The 12,582-nt window shown below is 40.4% G+C and overlaps 2 protein-coding genes across 2 annotated transcripts; both read right to left on the bottom strand.

The window, feature by feature from the left end:
* Positions 1-46: 46 nt before the first annotated feature.
* On the bottom strand, positions 47-8,697 carry dus4l (dihydrouridine synthase 4-like (S. cerevisiae)). Its single transcript, XM_061045762.1, has 13 exons — positions 8,354-8,697; positions 6,636-6,757; positions 6,298-6,415; positions 6,037-6,159; positions 5,420-5,646; positions 5,068-5,324; positions 3,446-3,564; positions 3,107-3,207; positions 2,829-2,976; positions 2,574-2,709; positions 1,647-1,749; positions 1,401-1,501; positions 47-1,187 (listed from the first exon to the last, which is right to left on the bottom strand). Exons 1-13 carry the CDS (start codon positions 8,443-8,445, stop codon positions 1,152-1,154), a joined length of 1,683 nt encoding a protein of 560 aa, XP_060901745.1. The 5' UTR covers positions 8,446-8,697; the 3' UTR covers positions 47-1,151.
* A 1,056-nt stretch (positions 8,698-9,753) lies between these two features.
* rflnb (refilin B) lies at positions 9,754-12,389 on the bottom strand. The gene is made up of 3 exons (XM_061046435.1): positions 11,844-12,389; positions 11,384-11,478; positions 9,754-11,168 (listed from the first exon to the last, which is right to left on the bottom strand). The coding sequence occupies exons 1-3, from the start codon at positions 12,039-12,041 to the stop codon at positions 10,829-10,831; spliced, it is 633 nt and encodes a 210-aa protein (XP_060902418.1). The 5' UTR covers positions 12,042-12,389; the 3' UTR covers positions 9,754-10,828.
* Positions 12,390-12,582: the final 193 nt, after the last annotated feature.

Here is a 12,582-nt window from a genome sequence, read left to right as displayed (position 1 = left end):
TGGTGTCGTTAATTGGTCTCATTAATAAATAAAAAAAGGCACAGCGTAAAGAAATGAAGCCTTTATTTAGCAAACTGTGCAACATCCACCCAAAAGGCACTTCAATGTGATTTCTGTGTAGATGTGTAGGAACACATTCTTAAGACCACATAACCTGTGGTGAATCCAATAACCTACTCATCAATCTTAAAGAGGGGAACATGGAGGCCTATGGTGATTTCAACCTTGTCTTTTTCTCAAAGTGAAAAGATGTCAGAATAACAGAAACATACAAATTTAGCAGCCCCCTTTTTTTCAACATCTCTCCAAATAACCAATCGAATAAAAACATAAAACACAGTGCAGCAAACTTCTGTGGTTTAGAAAACATGCAATAGACTAATTTAAACTCTGACCTTTCACCTCAACTTCACATTAAACTTAGACTCTATGTAGTTCAAACTGGTGTCTTCTCTATACATTATTTTCAAACCAGATACATCAACCAAACGAATGATGTGAACAACAAACACTATCTATCACCAACCCTAATTTGGTTAAAAACAAACAAACACATAAGGTGGAATATAAACATGTAAGGATGAAGTGTCAAAGTGTACCTGTACATGCAAACAGCCCTGCAAGCATAGATAACACAGACATGCTGAAGTGGGCGTGGCAGGCGTCTGTGCTACATCCAGAATTAAAAAAAAAGAAAAAGCAAAGCCATAGTATCAAAATACATTCATAGTTTTTCAAAATAAAAGCCTTCAAGCATCACGCGAAGTTTTGCGCTCCACACTGAACACCTGACTAATGCCACTAAGCATCAAAAGGCCATCATACTTTTTTAAGAGCTGCTCGATCAGACCTGCATCCATTACTGACTCTTTTTTTTTCTTCTTCTCCAATTACCTTCAATTAATGTGCACCACACAGTGTCACCTTGTAAAGCCACCGTCTCTGCCGCACTGTGCCAAGCAGAAACAGAAAAATATGACTCATTCTATTTCAAACCATTACTCATATAATCCAGAGTCTGTGCCGCAGAGAGCCAGTCCTGATTGTGTGACGTGTACTGTGACAACAAGGTGTCATGACGGAGTAAAATATGTGTTGCAGTGACTCATTCTGTGTGAAAACATCAAGCATGAGAAGGATTTCACGATTAACTAATCCTCTTTTTTGTCCCCACTGTCTTGAAGATTCTGAAAAAGGCAGAAAAGAAGAGAGAATGTCATTTCATATTATTAGTATGTGTTTTGTTTATACAGTTGAGATACAGGACATGAATCCGATTTCTTTTCAACGTCTCAGTAATGATGAAAAGGCTTCTTATTATAAGTGAATTATTTTGGATGTCGCTCTGAACTGGTGGTTTTATCGAGTAAACAAAAGGATCAAAAAGAGCTTATTATCACCTGGAGTTCCTGATGTTCGTTCAACAGTCGGTCGTACTCTCGAGCGAGGCTTTCCGTCTGCTTCTTCATCACATCGGCCTCAGATTCAGAGTTCTTCAGAGCTGGAGAAGAAACAAGCACGCATCAGCATATAGCCGCCTCGTTGTCTTCTACTGCGGAACATTTTGATCCACATATGAAAGAACATTTCCACATGTGTTCAAAGAAATGAGTGGCCATGTGTATATTACATTTATGTGAACTTACCTTCTGTCGAGGTCTTCAGTTCTACTTTCAGTTTTTCCACTTCTTTCCTCAACAGCTCCATGCCCTCTGCTGTAGCCTTATCGCCCTTTCCTCCCATCAGAGCCTTCAATACGCCCAATGAAAGACGAGTTAGCAGTTACTTTAAACTCTAATGTGAAGAGTTTATTCACAACCATCGTGATATTCATTTTAAAGACAAAATCATTCAAATGTTTTAAACCTCATGTCTTAAAGTTTTTTTATCATCTTGAACAACCAGGGGAATTTTCATTGTAAAGTTAAAACATATTGTATGATGTTGGTAATTCTGGGAAGCTAGATAGATAGATAGATAGATAGATAGATACTTTATTGATCCTGAGGGAAATTCAAACTAGCAAGATTTGAAAAGAAACATCTCCTCAGGGCTCCATCTAAACCCACCACTTCCTCCTGGGGCTCCTTCAAAGGCCCCGCCTTAAAAAATGACCAACCCTACCTTTAAATTAGTTCAATTTTTAACAATCATTTTCAAGAAGCTCCAAACCAATTTCATGATGAACCATATGTCAGTCATTCATAAAGTATCATTATTATGACATCAGCTGCTCGCATATTTCTACTATCATTATTGGCATAGTAAGTAAAGGTTTATATCATCAGTTTAAGTTGTTTTTGTTGCTGTCTGTAAGTCACCCATTGTGTCCATCTCTCTTTCTATCTCTTCCTCTACCCCACTCTCTTGGCACCAATAAATCTGGTTCTGCTTGAGATTACCGTCTGTTAAAGAGAAGTGTTTCCTTGCCACTGTCGCTAAATGTTGCAAAGTGCTTCCCATGATGGATTCGTGTGCGTTGGGTCTCGCTCTAAATAATGTAACAAAGATGGTTCAGACCTGCCCCTTATGTAAAGTGTTGTGAGATAAATTCAGTTATAAACTGGCTCTACCTGTTTCAGCATCTCGTTGTCCTCCATGTACTTCTTAGCAGTCTGGTTAGCACTGTCAGCCTGTCCCTGAAGATCAGCCGTGCTGGCAGACACTGCTGCCAGTTGGTTAATCAAGGTGACCACTCGCTTCATGACCCTGCAAACACACAATTGAAATAATGGGCTGAAGAAACTCTTAATTCAGGTGTCAGTCTGTACTAAGTTAACGTGTGTTGATTGGTTATTTGTCTGTATATCTGTACAGCAAAGACTCACAGCCAGAGGAAGACAGCAAAGCCAGAGATGTAGAGGTTCCTCTGGGCTCTGAACAGCTTCATGTGCAGGTGATCAAACATGTTGGGTTGGAGCTTGGCATCTGTGCCAAGCTCTTTAGCCGAGTATTTCCTCACCTCACGCACAGCATCTGAAGTTGAAACACGTCAGCAATAAGTGACACATCAAAAGAGTACCGTACAAACCCCTCATGTCGTTCTCAAAATGATGCCCAAACTAAAGCCATTCAATCTGAAACCCTTAAATAATCCATCACTTACCAAGGAAGAGAACGATAAGTATGATGATCATTGTGAGAAACACTTTGTTCCAGAACCTTGACATAAAGCCCCAAATCCTCAGCTGGAAAATACTCACCCACCTGCAACAAAACACAGACTTTTTTTCAGTCTCCACAGACTGGAGGCAACAGTGTAACAGTATGCAACTCGTGACCACATCCTTTTATAAGATCGAGACAACTGACAGTGTATCTATCACGTCAATGCACAACTCCTGCTCCTTGTTTTTGCTGTATTGATTTTACAACCACATTTGTCAACACAAGCCTGACACACACACACACACACAGATATTGTTTCACAGGCACAGACACTGACCTCTTGGCTGAAATGAAGGGTAAACAGAGGATGACCAGAACGCCCATCTCCACATAGAGAAAGAGGGCTACAGCAGTCCATTGAAGCGTCATCTCTGCTGAAGGATCCTGAGGGAACACCTGACAACGAAACAACGAAAGCTGACATAATAAACAGGTAATAGTTGGTTTCTGACAGCCCCTGTCACAAAAACGACCTCCTTGCCTCGTCAGGGAGGTTTCGCTCGTTTTTGCGTTTTCTTTGGACAACAATGCAGCCTCTGTTAAGAAAACAAGCTCCTTACTCTCTGTGTTCACAGTTCACATACCTGAACGTTTACAGCTAATTAGTCAAACTTGTGTTGTTTGTTTCTATCTTCCTACTTACAACGCAAACACACCTGCAATGTGCTGCAACAAAGTGGTGCGTTCACGTGCCTTTTAGAAGCAAATATCCGCAACACACGAGTTCAAAAAGTAATCTTATCTTTTATGATCAAAATCGTGGATTCAGTCATCTTTTAAACATCAACGGAGGACGACTACCATCGTCCAGCTAACAAGAACCTGACCTGGGGGATTTTGACGCAGTTAGGTGAACTAAGTAGTTACACGTAAAACATGTCAATACGATAATATATCTCAGTGTGGTTTTAAATTCACTTTAAAAGATCAAACTTACCGACTAAACAGCAAAATACTGGCTGGTTGAGCTTCTCTTAACTTGTGAAATCATCCACAGCAAAGTTTCGTCTGCCGCTCCCTCTCTTCCGGGTCCAAGCTGATGGACCTAGCTTCCGGTCAAACTTTTCACAATAAATGTAGTTGGCAATGTTGACGTGTATGAAACTTTCACTTTTAATGAATAATACTGTAAAATGTGTCGTTATTTGTTCATTTGATAAGTTATTGATTTTGAAATTTATGGCCGAATGTCTGTGTGCCAATGTGCGCATGCATTGAGGTTTATTTTGAAATCTATCCAACCAACTGCTTTCTCAATAAATATAGAAATGATTGTTCTGATTGCTGTCTCTACAAAACTGGCTCAGAAACTATACTTCAAATTTAAGCGTTATACCTCTGAATTCATTTTGAACACTTAGTGAACAAGTTATGTGATCAAAATAAAATGTACAGAAAGTGATGTTTATCTTTGTGAAAAGCTATGGTGACAGAGGCGTCATCTAAAAAAATAAAAATCTCTGTTTATATGGTAAGTTTTATATCCATAAATGCTAATGTTTTGAAAGGAAAGCCAAAATACACCAGATGCTGAATGAAATAAGAACTCTGTAACACTGGAAGGACTGATACATAATGGAGCATGGACAGTGAACATTTGATAAATATCCTTTGTTATTATGCAACTACAATGCTATCTCTCATGTTCTTGTTATAAATATTATGTGAAAGTCTCAAACCTTAGAATGAACTTAAATGTACTCTAAACTATTCAATACAGACTTTGACTGTAAAATGTTTAGTGATTTACTTTTAGCCCGACTGGTGAAAATACAGTATAACGATAAAGAAAACAGAAATCATTGATACAACAATAGCATTTAAGTTTATTTGGCATAAAATATAACATTGTACAAATATTAAAACCAAAAATAAAACATTACTGGTTGATTATGTTACTAGCTCATGTACTGACCCATATGTGTTCTGGAGGTAATCTATTACAGCCGAGGTACTGGATAAGGAGTTGAACACTTTTCTCTCAGGCTGAGAGCTCACTCTCTCCAGCATGTAGATGAGATGTTGGTGGAGGCAGGTGAACGGAGTGCCCTGCTCTAAAGCTATGTCCACCCAGTCCCAAACACACTCCAGAGGAGTATCCTCGTAGCCGGCAAACATGGCAGGGTTAGACAGCAACCCCCGCGCAGCCATCACACCTAGAGGGCAAATCCAATCAGACAAGAAAATCATCATTTTGCCATGAATTTATTTTTACTTGTTCAAGTGTGCAGTTTGTCCAAGGCAAACCTACCATCGACTCCAGTGAGCTGGTGGATGGACTCCACGTCACGGAGGTTTTTAATGTCCCCATTGGCTATGACAGGGACAGAGACACTGTCTTTGATTGTTTTTATGGCATCATAATGGACGGGCTGGTGGCGTTCTTCTGACGTACGACCGTGGACTGTTATCCATGACACGCCGGCTGATTCAGCCTTCTGGCACAGATCCACAGTCTGCCTCAGGTCCTTGTGAATTCTGTGGGAGAGATTCATTTTATATTCATTTTCCCTCTGTTCATTTCAACACAGGTCGTTGCTGAGCTTTAAGGATTTAAACAATTCTGAAACACTTGGTGAATACTATGACATTTATATTTGGGAGATATCGTCCAGATCACTTTTTTTATGTTGTAATGCTGAGTGGGAAATTTGAAGATACACTTGTTAATACTTTTTGTAATGGTCACCATATTTCTGAATGACCATAAACGTGGTTTATCATTACTGTCCCCGCCATGACTTTTCAGCCATTCCTCTGTGGATGTATAGTGATATACAATATCTCCAATGAGCTAATGTCGGCTAATAATATGCCTCAGAGATTCTTCTTTGTTAAGTAAAATTAATTTAAAGGTTTTTTTTTTACCTTATTTTAATGGATGCTGTATAGTTAGGATTATCTACTTGGTTTCTGACAGTTCTGACCATGTCTTTCACAAGTTCAGGCTTGTTGATGAGGCATGCACCGTACCCAGCTGACACGGCCCATCTGAAATCAAACAAACAGACAACGCTTATCATTAGAAGTGACTACGTCTAACATACTTGAAATCCTTTAATATAATGGTGGTATTACAGTGTTATAAAAAGAGCAAAGAGGTTCGAGGACTACAGTCAGTTGTTCTACCTTTGTGGACAGCCACAGTTTAGGTCAACGCCGTCTGAAAAAGGTGCTACTACAGAGGCTGCTTCGGCTAGAGACTGGGCATCATGGGCAGCAAACTGCACTATCAGGGGCCGGTCATCTGGAGCAAGAAAAAACAAACATCCGATAGAAATCAAAACTTAGTGGTATTATCTCTCAAGATTTTGACAATATGGAAGTTTAACTAAGAATATGAAACACATCATCGGCTGTAAACATTGACACATTTTCTAAACATGCCGTGCATTACAGGCGATGGAAAAAGAAGACATTTTGGCAGAATAGTATCACAGCTTATATTGCAATATAAGGCCACTCACTCTCATTGGTGGTGAATTCACTGTCTCTGGCTTTGACAGATCTTAAGAAATCAGCAGCAACTATCATCGGGGTGAAGCAGATGTCACAGTCGTATTTTCTCACTAAGGACCTAAATGCAAGCCTATGGGGGAAAAAAAACTGTATTGAGTTAAGTGAGCAAAAGACACACAATTACCTTCAGTTGTAAATTAAGTGAAAGATTTTCAACTTAAAACTCGGAGCGTCCGCACAAAACAGACGGAGCGCATCGGGGAAAAAAAGATACTGAATGCTACGCTTCTTCTACAGGAAGTCGCCACCTGCTGCGAACGCCGTCTACTCATTGAAAACAATTGAGAAAAGACGCTGGGGCACAGAAAAAAAAATGCAAGATGGACAAGGGGCCTAAAGGTTAATATCCAAATTAACGTTTTGTTTATCATAAAAACGCAGTCAGCAGACCCATCAAGACCCGTCAAACTGGCACTAAATAAGTGACTTTTATAAAAATAAAAAAACAGACAGAAATAGATACATCATCAAGGCACAAAGGGCCTAAAAAAACCTCCCCTGGGCTGTGGGGAAAGCCGTTTATCAGCCAATAGAATCTCAGAACTTAAAACTTTACTGAATAAATAAAATGTCAATGTAAGTCAGCCAAAGAAAGTGAAAGCAGTGGACTGCATCTTGTGGTTTTCACTAGCAAGCAACAGCAAACAACACAACAGAAAGACAGTCAAAATACAACATCAGAACAACACAGTCTAACACAACGACAGAGACAAACAACACAACAAAACACGACACATTAACACAACATAGCAAAACAACTCAAACAACACAGGCAAACACAATGACAGAGACAAACAACAGAACAGCACAGTCTTAACAACACAGAAAACAACACAACGACACAAACAACACAGACAAACAAGTCAACGCAACATGCCACAATCAAACAACACAACACAACACAGACAAACAACACAATCAAACAAGTCAACACAACATGACACAATCAAACAATACAACAGAACGACACAGATAAACAACACAACACAGACAAACAACACAACACAACACAGACAAACAACACAACAACACAGACAAACAACACAACACAACACAGACAAACAACACAACACAACACAGACAAACAACACAACACAACACAACACAGACAAACAACACAACACAACACAGACAAACAACACAACACAACACAGACAAACAACACAACACAACACAGACAAACAAGTCAACACAACGACACAGATAAACAACACAACGACACAGACAAACAACACAACACACAAACAACACAACACAGACAAACAAGTCAACACAACGACACAGACAAACAACACAACACGACACAGATAAACAACACAACAACACAGACAAACAACACAACACAGAAAAACAACACAGACAAACAAGTCAACACAACATGACATAATCAAACAATATAACAGAACGACACAGATAAACAACACAATCTAACAACACAAACACAACACAAACACAACAACACAGTCTAACAACACAAACACAACAACACAGTCTAACAACACAAACACAAACACAACAGAACAGAACAGGCGATAAGGACATATTAAACGGAGATGACAGAGACAACAACAAACAGACAGAAAACCTGTTTTGTTTATTTGTGTCTTTTTTGGAAGCGTATACGTCATAGCCACCAGTGTTGGAGTAAAACAATATATCCACTTACTTTGAATATCGAACCATTGGCGCACATATTTTCAGGACTTTTCCCTTTTCAAACATGTCCATTATAGTGACATTGCCGCTGGAAGTCTTCATTATTTAGAGGGAAGTTAAAACAGCTAGCCAGCTAGCCAGCAAGCTAATGAGCTTCCTGTCCAAGAGTAGAGTTTCGTCTGCGGTTCCGTCGTCTGACATCTATTTGATATAACAGATGAGAACAACCTCAGTATACATCTTACACTGCCACACCGTCCCAGTTAGGTACACATAGATATCTCTAGTTTATTTGTGAACAACGACTGTACACATTCATCATTCAGTATGTACCATGCGGGAAAAGTGGGCGTGTTTGAACTCTGAACTCATACGTCATACAAAACAGTTTATGTTTTTTTTTTTTTTTTTTTTTTAAATATCCAAAAACCTTCGAGCAATGAAATGCTCGAAGCACATTGGATTGGACAAGGAAATACATTTGTTTTTGCAAAAAGTTTAAAAAACTATGTTCGACGACGTCCAGGATTCAACGGTCCCTTGCATACGTCAGACCGGTCTTATGCTTTGCTGCCTTCAGGGTCTGTGGTAAAAGAGTAAACTCCAGCGTTTAATTCTCAGAATACTGCGTTCAGCTTTTGTTATTACAATATCTGGCCAAAAATGAGGCTGAATTCAGAGGAGATACAAACACTCTCAATGTCGTATAAAATGGCGTCTCTGGTTTGATTGAAACAGTAACCAATTATTTTTACATTTAGAGCACCAATCACCTATTTCACCCTGCAGATTATGACGCATGGATGTAGGTAACAGATAAGATAAGACAAGATGGACAAATATAATGCCACATGTTCAGTACAAATTAGTAGTTTATCTAAAGATGCCTTTTATGAATCGTTCACAAAATTGTCTTTCTGAAATGTTTTCTATGGATCTGCTCTTCATGTACCATGTACTGATCATGTTTGGCAAACTGCACATTCCCTCATTGGCCACAAGAGGGCACTGAAGCAGCACAAATGAAGAAAGTCTCAATTTATGATGTCTCCTAAAAAAAGTGACAATTCACTCAGAACCAGAGAAAACACATTATTAACCATTTGGACAGACTGATAGATCCTCCACCTAACTATATTTATTCAGTTTCACTTGATAAGATTTCAAGACATATGTTGGCTGAATGTTCTCTGCTCAAAGCATGAAAAACCTCCAAACTTAAATACAGTGTAAACATGTATTGATCTTCCACCTCTGTTCTCTGCTTTTACCTGTTTTAAGGGAAGAAAATCATGAGACATGTCCACTAAATTTGATAATCTATACATTCCTGTGATCAACGTTTTGTATTAGAAGTTTATTTATGGTGGAAGTGACCATGGCTTACCACGTTATAAAAGACACACGTCAGACTCATAAACACTTTATTTCAAACTGGCACTAAATAAGTGACTTTTATAAAAATAAAAAAACAGACAGAAATAGATACATCGTCAAGGCACAAAGGGCCTAAAAAAACCTCCCCTGGGCTGTGGGGAAAGCCGTTTATCAGCCAATAGAATCTCAGAACTTAAAACTTTACTGAATAAATAAAATGTCAATGTAAGTCAGCCAAAGAAAGTGAAAGCAGTGGACTGCATCTTGTGGTTTTCACTAGCAAGCCAGCAAATAATATCAAAAACCAAATCCACTTTTTAATATACACAACACGAGAAATAAATCTATACTGACCACATGATCAGTTTGTTTTTAGCATCACACTGAACAGATAAGTTACGTCGTTTTACAAACATCTTTACATATTACATAATGAACTGCAGCCTTCAAACAGTGTCCAGAGAGAACTTCCTGGAAAGAAGGCTTTGTGTGTGTGTGCTAATGTTGCAGAAATACACAAAATCCTGTGTTTTGCATATATGTCCTTGCATCCTGTGAACATCCAAACTCCAGCACTATAAAGGATTGCTTCTTCTCTTTGACACACTCGATGCTTCAAACCTTAATCAGAGTATGCAGATTTTACAGCACTCATTTCTGTGTGAATATAAACAAAGTAACTGAACAAAGGACAACCTCACTGTTAAGGAAGTAAAATCCAAATCAATCTGCAAACTTGGCAAAACTTCAAATGACACTTGGAGAGTGACTTTGCTGGGGGCAATAAATATTCTCCTCATCTATGCCCCAACTGTCAATTCCAAAGTCAATAAAAACTAATCGAATGTGAACATATCCCTGGGAACCAACAAGCTGCAAAATAAAATATAATCTCCAACTGACTGATCATCCTCTGGCAGATTTATGAATATATTCAGAAAAACACCAAATCCATATTTCACCAACTCTGTCCATGGTTTCTGTGACATCACAGCACATGTGCTTCCTGTACAGGCTAGAGGCTACACAACATTAAAAAGACAAACACAGCAGGTCAACGGCATCCAGCCCTCGGGGAGCTACAGTAGAGAGGTCATGGCAGGAACCCTCAGCAAGCTGTCCCCTTATCTAACTGAGGTATCTCTCTGCGGCCTGTGGCCTCCAGCTCCACGCTGGAGAGGAAGCGCCTGGATATTCGCTGGCAGTCGTAGCTCAGCTCTGTGGTGTAGACGGCGCTGGTTTTCTTGGGGTAGACGATGGTGGTACTTTTGAAGTGCTGAAGACGATGGCGTGGCTGGAACTCGAGCTGAGTCTTGTAGTGACGCCAGGTGCTATTGGGCATGGCCATGATGGTCTGCCTGCAGTTCTCAAGGCCCTGACCTGTAGGCTGCAGGGCAACGCCCTGGATGAAGTGGCGGTCCGAGTCGTAGTGCACAGATGAAGTGTATCTAAGGAGGAGGCAGTGTTTATTTGTTGTATCAAGAAAGAAGTACTCTGCAGAAATCATACTACAACACACTTGCGAGATATGGTATGCTCATGTAAACACTATGCAGTGGTCTATCTTGGTACATAGCAAAGTAAACAGACACATTTTTGGAGTGACCTGCACATCTTTACTCCTGCAGCAGGTCTAAAACGGGTCATATCAAAGCCAACCTACCTGATTTCCTTTGGCGGTAATGGATCAAGTGATATGCCTTCCCCAAAGGACGATGGTTGTAGCTGCTGAAAAGGTCCGGAGGGTAAAACTGGAACCTGCAATGAGAAAACCAGCCCTCCAGTCAACAACAACAACACAGAAGGAGTCCACACTGTAAATGGCCCAGCACAGTGCTCCATGTGACCCACTTGTTCAGCTGCACAGAACATGCAGCACGTTCTTAGATGTCTCAGGTGTTCACAGAAAATAAATGAGGAGGGCCTGACTTGCAGACAAGACACACTTGTGTGTAGCAGTAACGTGTATTTCAATGATGATTTGCTAAAATTCATTTAGCCTACTTTTTAACTTGTAAATAGCAGGGTCGAGGAATTAAAATGCATTTGAAAAGCCTTAGCGGCAGTTTTTGTTTGTCTGCCTTGCCTTGCCTCCCCCCACAAAAGGAAGTGGTGTTACCTACCACGGAGCTCTTAACCTCGTCCTCACACACCGGGCTCACGACCCCGGCTTTCTCAGCACACACAGGCAGCAGCCAGCCGCTGGGGCTCGGACTCGGAGGTAACCCCGAGTCCGGGCTGTCGAGTCCTCTGTCACTCCTGCAGCTCATATCCAGCGGATCTCCTTCACATGCATTTGGCAAGTTTAACCTGCCAACCATTTCTCGCTTAAGAAATAGTTGCAAAACACCAGCGAGTAAAACGCAGATTACGAAAGAGAAATACTTCCAGGTTGCGGTTTGTTAACTCCCACGGTGTTTCTGCAACTCTCTTCCCGGAAAGGATGCACGAACTGCCCGGTTCGGTTCTCCGACCGCAGCCAAACCAGAGCTTTAATTTGACAAGGAAAACTAAATCCTCCACGTTTGCACTGAAACGATATGAAAGTGTAACCCAACGCAAGAACACCTGAGGAGTTGAAGGAGTTTCCAGATTTCTGTCCCGAGTGAAGAACAGTTTGTGAGGAACTCCTGTTACCCGCGGGTCGTCTTCAAACTTCCTCCCCCCTCAAAGGGGCCTTCACATCCATAAACATAGGGAAAGAAACGCCCCTTCGAGCATTTACTGGCTCCTGATTGGACAGACGATTAAAAGGCAATCTGAGACGCGAGGCGGGTCATGGGAACTTCTCCAGCCCCCTCGTTCGAAGTTGGAGCGTGTTTAAAACACCAGGTTGATATTTTTTCCTGGTATTGTGCACAC

The sequence above is a fragment of the Labrus mixtus genome, chromosome 9 (assembly GCF_963584025.1).
Source record: "Labrus mixtus chromosome 9, fLabMix1.1, whole genome shotgun sequence".
In the NCBI taxonomy this organism is placed as follows: domain Eukaryota; kingdom Metazoa; phylum Chordata; class Actinopteri; order Labriformes; family Labridae; genus Labrus; species Labrus mixtus.
This window is presented reverse-complemented; position numbering and strand designations above follow the sequence as displayed.

Excerpts from the sequence above, each read along its gene's own strand:
- dus4l (XM_061045762.1), bottom strand. The coding sequence starts at position 8,445 with ATGAAGACTTCCAGCGGCAATGTCACTATAATGGACATGTTTGAAAAG. Across the intron at positions 5,647-6,036 it reads ACAGCATCCATTAAAATAAG|AATTCACAAGGACCTGAGGC; the intron begins GTAAAAAAAAAA and ends TCTCTCCCACAG. Across the intron at positions 1,502-1,646 it reads ACTGAAGACCTCGACAGAAG|CTCTGAAGAACTCTGAATCT; the intron begins GTAAGTTCACAT and ends TTTCTTCTCCAG.
- rflnb (XM_061046435.1), bottom strand. The coding sequence starts at position 12,041 with ATGGTTGGCAGGTTAAACTTGCCAAATGCATGTGAAGGAGATCCGCTG. Across the intron at positions 11,479-11,843 it reads ACGAGGTTAAGAGCTCCGTG|GTTCCAGTTTTACCCTCCGG; the intron begins GTAGGTAACACC and ends TTCTCATTGCAG. Across the intron at positions 11,169-11,383 it reads TTACCGCCAAAGGAAATCAG|ATACACTTCATCTGTGCACT; the intron begins GTAGGTTGGCTT and ends CCTCCTCCTTAG.